Source organism: Colius striatus, chromosome 27 (genome assembly GCF_028858725.1).
Source record: "Colius striatus isolate bColStr4 chromosome 27, bColStr4.1.hap1, whole genome shotgun sequence".
Taxonomy (NCBI): domain Eukaryota; kingdom Metazoa; phylum Chordata; class Aves; order Coliiformes; family Coliidae; genus Colius; species Colius striatus.
The window spans coordinates 2,966,955-2,980,570 of NC_084785.1; the positions used below are offsets into that span (position 1 = coordinate 2,966,955).

At 44.0% G+C, this 13,616-nt stretch overlaps 1 protein-coding gene across 5 annotated transcripts in view; it reads right to left on the reverse strand.

The window, feature by feature from the left end:
* UNC5D (unc-5 netrin receptor D) overlaps nt 1–13,616 on the reverse strand; it is a 106,492-nt gene that overhangs the window by 49,951 nt on the left and 42,925 nt on the right. For all 5 annotated transcript variants that reach the window (XR_009820495.1, XM_062015803.1, XM_062015801.1 and 2 more), the window contains exons 2-3: nt 7,366–7,584; nt 1,511–1,654 (exon numbers count right to left, since the gene is read on the reverse strand). Coding sequence is in view for 4 of the 5 variants with exons in the window: in XM_062015803.1 (XP_061871787.1) it covers nt 1,511–1,654; nt 7,366–7,584 (363 nt within the window). In the remaining variant the exon portion in view is untranslated. The remainder of the gene's footprint in view (nt 1–1,510; nt 1,655–7,365; nt 7,585–13,616) is intronic.

The window sequence follows — 13,616 nt, forward strand, 5'->3', positions numbered from 1 at the left end:
CTCCTGCCCCTCATCTGCTTCCTAGAAGCATTTCTCCCAACTCTCTGCAGACTTGTTGCCATCACTTCTGGGACTCAGGTCTTTAAAGACCTGAGCTGGTGATCTGAAGGAAAAGGTTTGACAACAGCGTGGAGGAAAGTAGTTTCCTGCACTCTCTGCTAGCAGCACTGCTGCAAAAGGATGGTTTCAGGCTCTGATTCTGTTAGAAAAATGTAGAAGATCTAATTGCAAGGGAAAAATGGGATGAGCCTTTGAGTATCTCCAAAGAAACAACTGCATTTCGGTTCTGTCTTTTTTATGTCCCTCTTGCCATGATGGCATTTATTGCATTGTCCATTTTTTGTGTCTTTCAAACAAGCATCAGTTGATTGTGAGCTGTAACACTGCAGCAGATTTGGAGAAGAGAGAGAAACTGAGTCTGAACACTTCCTATCTGGGGACAGCCGTTGTCTGCTGCTCCCCACTCTATTACCAACTTTGGAATGAGTCTCCTATGCTTAAAGAGATTAAACCAAATAAACCCTCTTCCCCATAACTCTTAATTAATCTACAGTGTAGGTATTTAAAACCTAACATTTGTCAGCCTGCAAGACCAGAGTTATTCCCTTTGTTTAAAGTAGGAAGTAATGATGTCCCCGAAGCAAACAGCGACAGCAGCTGCCAGAACCACGTGGCCTTCAACATTACCACTGGTAATGACTCTGTCCCTTGGTATGACTTAGAAAGACAGACATTTTAACTGAATAATTCACAGCTCTTCACAGTGCAATTCCTTTCTAATCCCGTGGTGGCAGGCAGCAGGCACACAGAACCATTCAGCAGTAGCTTTAACAGCACAGTGTAGCCACATAGGGTCCAGCTTCTTCAACACTGCGTGTCACACCCCGTGACTCTACAGGGCTCCACAGGCAAAGCAGAAGGGATGTGAAAAAGCAGATGTTAGCACCTGGGAACACACCAGCCTCAGATCCATTCCCATCTCCCTGTAGTAACCTTCAGCCACAACGGGGATGGTGTGAGATGGAATAATCTGGAATATCAAATAACAAGGGAAGTCCATGCTGAGCTGCAGCTTCATTGCAACACATGCATGCATGGGCTGACTTTGAGAAGCTGTTGGCTGCTCTTCCAGTCCAAAGATGATCTGCAAGAATAATACCTTCACTTGGTGACAAGAAGAGAACTTTTCCTAAGCTGCTTTGACTTATCTGAATGACAGATGCAACTATCTGATCACACCAACTGCGTAGTGCAAGTGAAGACCACTGACCTGGCTTAGGAACGACTGATTACCTTCTGGATGTGATCCAGAGTCTCTGAAGTGATGAGTGTAAATGCAAATCAAGCAATCCACATTAAAAGAAGAGAGCTCTGAAAAAAGCACCATGGCATGCTTCCTGTGATACTCCTGCAGCACCTACGAAGGCAGCAGGACCTTTCCAGCATCCATTTGTGTTTAACCCTAAAAGAAGAGGGTGTTCCCATACCTCAGGGAACACTGACTACTCACAGGCGATGCGGACAGATGCCTTCCTGCTCTTGGAGGTTCCCAGATGGCTCCACGCAACACACTGACACCAGTAATCTTCTGGGCCATGAAAATCTTCCACCTGCTGCCTGGTCACGTTGATGAACACCTCTCGAACCTTCAGTCCTGAAGGGAGAGGACACAGACAATGAGCTGATCTGAAGGGTCTTACTGGGGCATAAAGCTGCAGTTAGCCAAACCTTCTCCTTTAATTAAACTATTCCATTTTTAATCAAGGCAAAGCTCTAATTAGTTTGACAATAATATATTTCCACTAATTAAAGTCTAAAAGCTGAGTAGGTCACATTGCATTGAGTTCCAGGAATCACCCACCCACTGTGGTCTTTGTGAGACTGTGTCACCTCCTTCAGAAACCCTGTCTCCCGTGCCTCTTGCACACAGAATGCTTATCTGGAAGTTTTTAATACAATATACTGTGAAATTGTCTTCTGCTGCAACATCTCAGTGCCTTTGAAAACCCGCTGCCACAGTGTCCAGCTACTGCTGCCAGTTCCACCCAGCAGCCATCTCCTCATCCAGGAGAAAGGCCGTGCCTTGTCCTGCAGCACAGACACAGCTAAGCTCCAGCCATTACAGCCAGGAAGGAGGAGAAATGAGAGAGGGCAACAAATGTCACAGCTCACAAACAAAGAGGGTCCTCTTGACCACCCTGTCCTCTGCCAAGTGAGCGAGCTAGATACAAAACTGGAGTCTTTTCCTTCCTACCCTTCACAAACAGAAGCGTTCTCAGCATCAGACATTCCTTGCTAATTTACACAATTTCACAAAGTATAACCTTGCTAAACTCGTCTGCAGTGCAGCATTGCTGCCTACTGCAAACGTGCTGCTGCCTGTCAGGGTGAACGCACAGCTCTTTCCTGGGGAAGGGCTCCGTTACGTCTGAAGAGCTGAGGAAAGGATCCGAGGGAGCAACGGAGGCTACCAAGGAGAACAGGCAGGAAAAGCCCTGTGCCTTCTCTTAGCCTGCTGCCATTTTCATCACTTCCTGAGCACAGGGGAAATCCCACAGGACTGCCCTTCAGACCAGAAGCATTTGTTTCAGCCAAAGCTTGACGGTAAGTTCAAGTCTCCAAGCAGCTGCGTAAGGGATGTTTGCTAGAGCTGCAGCCACCTTTGTACAACAACCTTGGGGAGAGGAAACACCCTACAGGTCTGGGTTAGAAGGCATTAGGAATCATTTGAAAGAGCTGTTCAGAAAAACATTAATTTGAAAATAGAAAACATTCATGCCTGCTACTTTCTTCTTTCTCCTCGTGTGTGGTCCCAAGATACTTATTTCCCCTTCACTAGAAATGAATGAAAACTCAATCTTAAAATATTTCATGCCTGTGAAGTTTATAAAGCAGCAAGAAATTTCTAAACCTGAACTCCATAAAAATTGGCATCATTAACAGCTGGGTATTTCACTTCTGAAAGGCACCAGAAGGCAACACGTTCCTCTGGTAAACGGAGAGGTGAAGCCTGCTGGGGCTGCTCCCTGAGGAGGGGTGGGGAAGGTCAGACAAGCCCTAAATGCTCTCAAGCAACGCCAAACTTGTGCTACTTTCCCAGCAACAGGCAAAGAGGATTTTTACTAATTCCCACTCAGTCTGTTTGGCTTCCCACACTTCACAGTGATGCCTAAAGACACAGACAAACCTGCAACAGCTTCCCAAGTTGTCTCAATTACCGTTTGAGCCACTCAGATGCTCACTCTGCTAAACAAACAGAGCTTTCTGAGTTGGGTTTATTTGTTTTTAAATGCACTGATGCAGTTTCTAACAAAACTGTGTACAAAACATCCCTTTATTTTCTGCCACAGTGAGGACAAGCTGTTGGGAAGTACAGAGAGCACACTGGACTCAGCAGCTCTGCAGGAACTCCTCTCCCTGCTGACACACTGACAGCAGAATGGTACCTGAGCAGCCCATGACCAGCTTATTCCCACTGTGACCTCTGAGGAGCATCCTCCTTGGCAGAGAATTCTCCCTGTCTGCAGACTGATGTTCACCTCCTGCTCCGGTTTCACCACCTCCTGAGCTCTCTCCACTTCTGAGCTGCTCTGAGAGTTTAGAAACAGCAAATAGAAACAAAGGTAAGAGAACTGCATTTCCTACAGCTTCCTGGTGTATCTCTGCTAACAACAACAGTCTTCACTGATACCAAACAAAAAGTGATCACATGGTGACTTTGTGAGAAGCTGAAGCCATTTCTAGGCTTATTGGTACTGTAACAGTCATCAGTGAACACAGGCATTTGGAGCTTCAGATTTATTAAGGTAGAACACTCTCCAGCCAGCTCTTCCTTCCATCAACACATTATTTAATTACTCTATATATCAGCCTGTATTTTCTGAAGCAACATTTAATGTGGTTTGAACCAGGCAAGCAAACAGCACATCCCTTTGCAAAGCTGGTGGTTCAGCATTTTGAGAATGGGACAGGTAGGAATTCACACACTTTTAAAAGTCTCCCAATTTGCCAATACACAAAATAAATGCATCCAAAATAGCAGAATCAGAGATTTGTTGAGGTTGGAAGGGACCTCTGGAGAATGTCTGGTCTTTGGGGAAAGTTATGTTTTGTTTATGGAGAACGAACACCTATTTACATTTGTTTTAGAAACTACTACAGAAAGCAAACCTATGGGGAACAGAGGCAGATATTCTTCATTTATCATCACTATATTTCTCCAACAAATACACTCAGCTACCCTCTGCATCTCAACAAGGGCCAGAAGGCGTTGGTAGGAAATGCCACAGAATGAAAAATCCATGCAAAAACCCAGGCACGTAATAAACAAGAGCAACATTTTACCTGTGACTTGTAGAACTCTAATAAGCACAGCAAGTCCAACCCTTTAAATTATTGTGCAAATTATAACCATCAGCTTTTGTTATACAGTACAGCCTCACAGAATATAAAATTATGAGTATGGTACTGATATGCTAATGAGCTTTCTGCACTGTTGGATAGTTTAGCTGCAGATAGACTAATGCTGGCAGCAGATGAATAATTGCTCTCCATGTACTAAACACAACAGAGCTGCACAGAACTTCAGCATTTGTCAGCTTTATTTGTTTAAACGAGAAAAACACTGACAGCAGTTATTGCTGTAATCCTTTTATTTATCAGACAAGAAAACTCTAGTTACTCTTAGCAGGTCTGATCCTCTGCTGAAACTAAAAGCTGAAATACTTGTGAACTAATTCTAAGGTGCCTGCTGCAATGTTCAGGCAAGAAAAATCAAACAGAAGGAAATGAATCAAAGCATAATTACTATATTTTTATCACAGTAGCAAATACCAGCTCAGGCTCTCACTTCCTGAGGCAGAGCACACAGAGAAGGCAAAGTTACTGTTATGCCACCTTTCTGGATAAACAGAAAGGCAGACTCTGGATTACCACCCCTTCAGCAGGCAGGATGGGATGAACTTGGTCTATAACTGGCAGTGCAGCCTGCACCAGAGCTGTGGCACATCTGCTCTGATCCCCTGCATGGGCAGCAGCAAATGCCCCTCAGTGCAACCCCTGCGGGCACCCCCAGCCCCTGACCTGCTCCCACAGCCAGCACGTGCCAGGCCCCAGCTGCAAACCTTACACAGCCACCAAAATCCTTCCTCTCCTGCTGCTCCTCCTCTTCAAATTAGCAGTGACTCCTGGTTTATTCCTGTCCTATAAAAACCGAACCATGTGCCACTGGATTCCACGTTGATGGCAGTGACAAGTCACACCGGCTGTCTCCCACCAGCTCTGCCCTCTCCTGCCGACACGACTCGGTGCTGGGGTAACTCCAGAGCCACGGTGCCATCACCTGCCTGTGCCAAGTACCTCTGGCACGTGCCTGCAGGGATTCACTCCAATGCTCCGAGACAGTCCTTGTGCTCAGCACTGAATTGTCTCTTGTTTGGGTTTCTTGTTGCTGTTTTTCACTGCTTTCCTGTACATCTCAGCATTTTAATCACATAACAATGGTGGAGGGATGGCAAAGGACAGACCCATTGCACTGCAGTGAAACTCCCCTTCAGTGAGCACACTGGAATCACACCCTTTAACCACTGACACTACTCTTGTCATAAGTTCTAGTGCAGTTTTTCACAGATAGAGCCCTCACAGCAATTAGAACACTCTGCCTGCTTGGTAACAGACATGCTTTTTGCCCCAGATTTGACTCCAGAAATGAGGGCACTGCCAGCATGCACATTAATTCTAAACAAACCCAATAGTCTGCTGTTTACTGAAGGATAAGGAAGAATTCCAAAGTAATTTATGGATATGGGTCCATCACGGTGAGAAATGCAGAGCTGTCCTTCAGCACTACACCACACACAGCCTTACTGTCCTGTGGGGGCTTTTGGAACACACGGACACACTGCACTGTGCAGACCACACGTTTGTGTAGAGAACAATGCTTTTCGGGGTAGTTCTGTCCCTGGGCTAAATTTAAACCTGCAACATTTCCATTCCATTTGCCTCCATGCCTCAAACCTCAGTGTTACTGGTGTTACTTAAAAAAGCCCCCCATCTAATGTTGCTTTATCTCGTTTTCTTCTGTTATTAATCCAAGGCTTAGAAAACATAATTGCAGTATTCACAAGACAGATTTTCATTAACCATATGGAAGAAAAACATTTAGGGACGACATTTCTTGTCTATTGATTCAGCACTGTCTCAGAAGGAAAGGTTATGCCCATTACATTATTTTTGAAAAGGTAACTGTACAAATTAAAATCCCTCCAGATTAGCATTCACAGCAAGCCATTAGTGTGAGATTCCTTCAGAATGTGTCACTTACAAAGAATGTCAAACACCACTGTAGGAGATGTAAGTTATTTTTAAATGGCATTTTTTCCTCCAAAGAAGCATTTGTGGTATTGCTGGAGAGGATGTTATGCATACACTGTGCTGCCAAGGCACGGGGTTGCCTAGCAATCTTGGAGTTTAAAAAGAGGAGAAAAGCAATAACAAAACAGAATTGTGAAATTACAAGACGGTGCAGCGTTAAATTGGTCTGCAGCACTCATCAAGATGCTTCTAAATGAGAAAAGATACAGAGTGTGCTGGGAGCAGGATCAAATCTGTTGATCGTTTGCAACTTGAGCCCTTCTCGTTCTCTTCCTTTAGATCCAGACTTTCCCACGATGGAGTTCTCCTGCTTGGCTTCTTTACCTGCCCAGTACCCACCACTGCCTGGGGGTGAAGGCAAATTTCAGCCACATTAGTGGCTTTTCAGGGTTCATCCTGACAGGAATTTCATAAAGGGAAATGTTCCCTGCTTTTAGTCCCACTACAAGTTACAGCATTGTAACAGAGACCTCTGTCATGTCCTGTCAGAACAAGCCTGTGGTCAGTGTCTGCTCCGGCCCTGTGTGTCTCCACCTGAAGAGCTGGTGCTGTGTGTTTGTCACCTACACCAACAGTCACTTCACTTTCCCTCCTTCCCCCCTCCACACTCTGCTGCTTCTGCCAGGATCCATACCCCTCAGCTCCGGCCCTTTCTTACCCAGTTCCAGCCACTCCTCTCCCTTTTGCGCTTTGGGAAACTGCCCCTCCCAGCTCTGCAAAGCTGTGTCTACGTGGCACATCCCCAGCAGACACCAGCTGGCTTTGCCAACACACCCAGGCAACCAAAACACGGCCACAGGAGCCACTCAGCACACTTCCTGGCTGTGCCCAGAGTGGACATGGTCATCTCATCATCTCATCTGTGCCAGTCCTTCAGCTCCCTGCCACGACACACGACTCTCCTCTTGGTGAGTCTCCGACCTCGCCCCGCTCCTGGCTCTGTTCTGTGCATCACTGACAGACACATCTCCCCAGGGACACGTGAGCCCTTACCTGTGGTCTCATCCATGCTCTCCTCAGACACGTGCTCATTCTGATGGACCCATTCACCGTTGCACTTGAAGAAAATCTGCATAGCTGGCATCGCCTTGCAGCGTAAGACAATGGGGTTGCTTTTTATAATGTAGGCATCATCTGGCTCCTCCATGAAGTGAGGCAGAGTTCCAGGAGCAGATGGGATGGACTCTGGAAGGGCTTCACTGTTATCATTTCCTGAAAGGGAAGGAAAAGGACAAACACACATTTCTCGTGTTGTTGCAGCCTTTGTATCGTCTCATTGAGTTGATTTTATACTGTTTGGGATGTTCCTAGAACTCCATAGCTGTCAGGATTGTCCTGTGCAAGGAATCTGACACATACACACACACAAAAAAATCCCAAATAATTCAAGAACTGTCAAGAAAGCTGACAGAAAAGAGGCACCAGAATCGTCAGAACACTGCATCATCAATATTGCAAATCTTACGATGGGGAGCTGAGGCACGGGAAGATTAAAGGAGTCACCTAAGGTCGTACAGAAAGGCTGTGGAAGAAGCAGAAACTAAACCCTATTCTCTTGAGTGACAGCCCAGTGCCTTAACTACCAAATCTTCCTTTCTTTCACTGAATTTAATTTCCTTTAGACGGTTGCTGCAGATTTAACAGGGATCAGAGCGTTAACCACAGAGAAATACATTGATATGAACGGCATTGCTGTAGCACTCCAGCACTGGAATAAGCAAACTGTGATTTCATACCCACTTAGAGGACATTTTCAGTATGCTTTTACACTGTTCCCATTTACTGCAGCCCCTTTAAGGTGACATAAAAGTCGAAAAGTGGTTTCTGTAGGGCCAGAAACTGCAAGATAGTGCCTTCTCGGCTTGTATTACAGACAGCAGGATCCAAGGGCATTTGCTCAGCCATCTATAAGCCTAGGTGTCTTATTTTCTGAGTTGCTGTGCTTAGATAAGACCACAGAAGCACTGGAATACAGGCTTTTCCTTTACTGCAGCTCTTCTAATTGAGTCAAACCCTAAGAGCTGCTGTCAAAACCAGGAAATTCCCATTGATTTTTAGCAACACTGGGGCTTATTGCAGCACTTTGGCAGTTTTGAGAGAAAATTCAGACAACAGCAACAAAAATAAGTCTGAGGGGATCAATTTACGAAGGCAGATTAGAAAGCACTGAATACCTACAGCGGTGATAAGAGAGGAGGACACAGCCTATATGCAGATGGAGGGAAGGGAGTACGGGAGAAAGAGGAGCAGCTGAGGGCAATATTCATGTGGGTTTCCCAAGCCAGTGAAATCAAGGTAGATAAAAGTTGTGACGAAATGAATTAGGTCTAAAAACCTTCACAGGTCTAGTAGCTTGGTCTAGCAGATTCCAGAATAATGAGAACACATTTTGTCTTTCTGTTAATGACAGTAACACAAGCTCTCACTTAGCTCTCAGTGTAGCTGTGTGCAAATGCACAGTGCGTGTGCTGCAAGGTCATTATGCTTTTCAAATGAGTTCTGTGGTTTAAACTGCATTCACCGTGTACTTTATTAAATATGATCATAATTTCTAGCATTTTACTACTGAACATTTATGCCAATTTCCATCTTGTCAGTCTTCAGCAATACAGCATCCCTGCAGGCCCTATTAAATCCATGCTTGGGAGGAAATAACAAAAATGTCATTATACCATCCTGGAGAGGTTTGGAACTCCCCTGCTCCCACCAATGCTCTGCTTGTTTCCCAGGGCAGCAGCACGCTTGTGTTGAGGAAGAACAGCAGACAGCATCATGAGGCCACTCAGAATGACCCATTGCTATGCCACTAAGTTTGTTGTGTAGAGCAAGACGTAAAGGAGGAAATTCCAGCCCCACTGAAACAATTCTTGCACATGGCACCCAGATTTAGTGCTATGGCTTTATGTTCCTGCTAAATGTGGCTGCTGAGCACCTGAAAACAGATTCTGCAGCTTGGAACTACACGAGCTGCTGAACAAAGCAAAGCTTGTCCTAAAGGTCACTTCTTACCTGGAATTTTCACCCAATATCACCTTCTTTTGTGCATCACCTTTTTTGTATCTTAGCTCATATTCAAATTCATCTGAAAGCCTGCTGGAGCCTTGTAAAGGGTTTGATTTCAAGTTAAGGTCTGTAATTTATAACTGTCAGTTTTCAAGACTCAGACCATTCACAGTTACAGAAAAACTGCCTGTTTGTCTGCAACAGGGAACGACAGAAGGACCAAAGCATCAAACACAACTCTTGTATTTTTCACTCCTGGAAAATTACCTCTCAGGAAGTGCTTTGTGTTTTATGTTCCTCACACGAGTCCGGGAGGGACTTTAAATCTTTTTATGACAATGATAAAAACAAAAATGAAAAGAGAAACAAAACCAAGTTAGGAAAAACACTAAATTGTAGGAAATAACTGAACTGCTGTTAGCTGTCAGATCACATGAGGAAAATCAAGTGTCCTGCTTCTCTCATTACCAATGATCCCAGACTGCCTGTAAAATTTCCATATCAGGTTGATAGGATTAATCAAATCTGAACTTTATTCCATCAGTAACTCATCTGGGGGAATCTCTGACTTACACTTCACTGCTGGTATGATCTCGTTACGTGTAGCTCTGTTTACTCACATTGTTTTTTGCCTCCTTTCGTTTGGTACATCAAACTGGAAGGAACCAAGAACCCTTCTTAACGTGACTTCTGTGCCTAACCCAAAGCTATGAGATATCTGAAGCACCTTCAGGCATGTGGAACAGCTAACTGCAACTGAACCGTGTACATATGTTGTATATACATATATTTAGGTTCAGTTTTCTGTCTCCCCTGAGATGTTTGTTCCCTTCTCATTTCAGTGGGGCTGGAAATCATAATTAGGTTGCCAAGACAACATCCCATAAGATCATAATAAAATATTAAAGTGGAAAAACATAAAGATGTCACTGATGTTTGAACCGAAATGATTTTCTGATATGAAAACAGAACAATTCCAGTACAATTCTGTAGAGAAAATGATCCAATAGGAATGCAAAAACGTCAGTGCTAACACAAATCTGCATTTACAATCATTTCCTCTGCAGGAAACAGCACAATGCTGTGGAAATTGTGATTTCTGTAGAGCATCTGTCATCTATCTCCTCTCCAGCTCACGTGGCACTGGCGTGGCTGTGTGTGCACACGGAGGGGAAGCTTCCAGGGGAAGTCCTGAGAATTCAGAGAAATTTCTCATCCTGGCATTTCAGCACAAGACGAGGCACATCAGGAACCTTCCCACTGCAGTGAGACAGCTGCCCACCTGGGCTTCACTGAAACTAAACTGAAAGTAATTACCAGTGATACCTGAAACACACATCAACCAAGAGTGTTCTGGGTTTACTGAGATGTCGAGGCAGAGAACTGCCAAGCAGACATCACAACAATGTATGCTTGCACTGGTTCTCTCTGGTTTCATGTATTCTCAGTGTAGTTTTTGTGTGAACCCTGAAAAATCAAAGGAATTCAAACCTGGAATCACCTCCCCTAATCAATTTTGCTGAAAAAAAACCTGGCTAATATCACATGTTAAAGGCTGATAAAATCATGTTACAGCGAAATCATTTCCACTCAACTTCCAGAACAGTCTGAAGCTTTCAGCAAAACTCATGGCTTAAGTGTCGAGCACCTACCCAAAAGGCTCAGGAGGAAACCCTTTTTCATGATTTATTTTATACCCAGGAGTAAGGAAGACTGAGAAGACAAAAAAAAGACTCTGAACAATTTTAGAGCATTCTGCAAAGCAGAGAGAATTTTAAATGCCTCTGCAACTAATATGGTGCTTTTTTAAACTGGATAGCCACGTCCTCCCTACAAGGAGGGAGCGTTTCTCCTGCTTTTAGGTTCCACATCTGAGGTAGCAGCCACTTCTACTTTTAAGATACTGTCTTAAAACCTCACTTCTCCTAGGATGCCGTCTTGTGGAGAAGATGAAGTAAATGCTCCAATGAACAGGCTCCATCTAACTCCTTGTGCTGTGCTGATGAAATCTGCCACAGTTATGGTCTGAGACCAAGCAGCACGTGAAAAACCCAACCGTGAAAGTGAAAACCGACCTGCCTCAGTAACTAAGGCAGACACCTAAAAGGACAGATGTCCCTCTGAGCCAAAGGGAACACTAGTGAGGAGTCAAGGGTTGCTTAAGAACGTACTGTACTGCCGTGATCCTTTCTGTACTTCACATTTCACAGACAGGGCTCCTAAATTTCCAGCACGTGTTGGAAGTCACAAGTGCTGCATATACATCTAAGCAAGGCAACTTTTCCTATCAGTATATTAGCTTCATCCGACCCTCTTGCTTCTATGGATATAAAGTATAAACTTCCAGCAGCTGTACCATAATCCTTCTCATCAAATATTTGGGCGACAGGTGGAAAATTGTCCTGCCAGCTGAGGAAGGCAAAATCCATCCCTCCTGGCAATTCTCTGCAATGAGAACTCAAAAAAAATGAATGTGCAATAAGTTGTGAAAATAAATCTCAAATATTATCACACAAAGGCAATGTGCTCAGAATCTTTACCTGCACACTAGCCCTGCTTATCTGCATTTTAAAGAATCTCATTTCTTCTTCTGTTTGCATAGGACTAGATGTTAAGCTGGATGCTTCTACCTGAAAGTATTAGTTATACACCTGGGGTTTTCTCCATTTTGCTTTGCTTTGAAATGCTCTGTGGCTGCTTTCAGCATTACCTTCTATTTTGTTCCTGCATGCATCAAGGAGATCTGACAACAAATCTGGGAAACACAGATTATCAATTTCATTTTACAGAAGGGTAAGCAGTCAGTCTGAAAATGGACTATGTGAATGAGAGCCATGAAACTAGCAACCCAATGCCCCCTCTGTGTTCCAGCGCTCAGTGAAACCACACTGAGCTGCATCTACTACTCCTCTGTTACTTAGAAGGCTTTGGATAACATTGTCTCCAGCTTATTAGCAGGAAAGGGGGGTGAAAGTCAATATATCATCATGGAAAGAAGTTGTCTTAATAGGATTAAAAAGCAAGACAACTGTGAAGTATAATATACACAGATTTAAGTGCCTGTTCTATTCACAGAATCACAGGACATAGCTTATGCTGCATCTACAAAGCTGTAAAAAGTGAAATGCTTTTCAATAGCACTGAAACAGACCTGTAAAAGAAAGGCAGAGTGCACAAAAGACTTCCCACAGACTGACAAGTGGTGAGTGGAACTGTCTGGAGAATGACAGAATGACCTGCCACAGCTGCAAGCAACCCAGTGAGGCTGCTTTCATAATTCACTGCTCCCTGCCCAAAAACCATGACAGCTAACCATGTGCACACCATTTGCCCATTAAAAGGCAAGTCAACGTGTTAGTCTGAACCCCCTGTTCTCTCTGACAAGGATCACACACAGGCTCCCTTAACTGTAGCTGAGGAGGAAAGCTGTACACGCCTACAACGTTCCCATTTCTTGTATTTCTCTGAACATAATAAAGTTTAAAGCATCACACTTTATCCACAACTTCCAGCCTCGGTTCTTCTCTGACTCTTGGTCAACCAACCCAAGTACAAAGTACAGGTCTGCACAGGACTACACTTCCAGATGTTTAAGTGACTAAGACAAAACTGATACCAGTTCTACAACTGATCGCATCACCTGCACGGAGCAGGAATGAAAGCTGTCACCTTTCACCATCTCACCTACTCTTAACCCCAACCATAGACTCTCAACTCACTTCAGACTGCCAAGTCCCAGAGTGAGATTAGTGAACAGTCTCAGCAGAGAAATCAAGGGAAGAATGGCACATGGAAGCCAGTTCCCATTCCCACAGCTCCAGTGGGTTCTTTTTATAGCAAGAAAAAAGAAACAGAAGAGAAAAACATCCCTTTTCAGCAGCACTTTCCCCTGGAATTTCGTACTCAGCTGATGATGTTGTACCCTCTCTTCAGCCATTTCAGGGGACACTTACAGTGCAATGACATTCATAGAAGTAACCTTCCATAAAACCCATAGTTAATGGGTTGCAGGAGGGCAGGGCATTTATTTTCACCAATGAGGATTATTATGTTCATAAAACATTAGTGGTCTTTTCTATGCCAACAGAGATGAATGTGTTATCCTACTGAAATCCCTTTGGTATTCTCCATCTATTTATATCTGTGCCATACATATTTATTAAAATGATATACTGCATTTATTAAATATTAAGTGGATTACAAACTTGAAGCATCTCTCATACATTCATACATTTATTTAA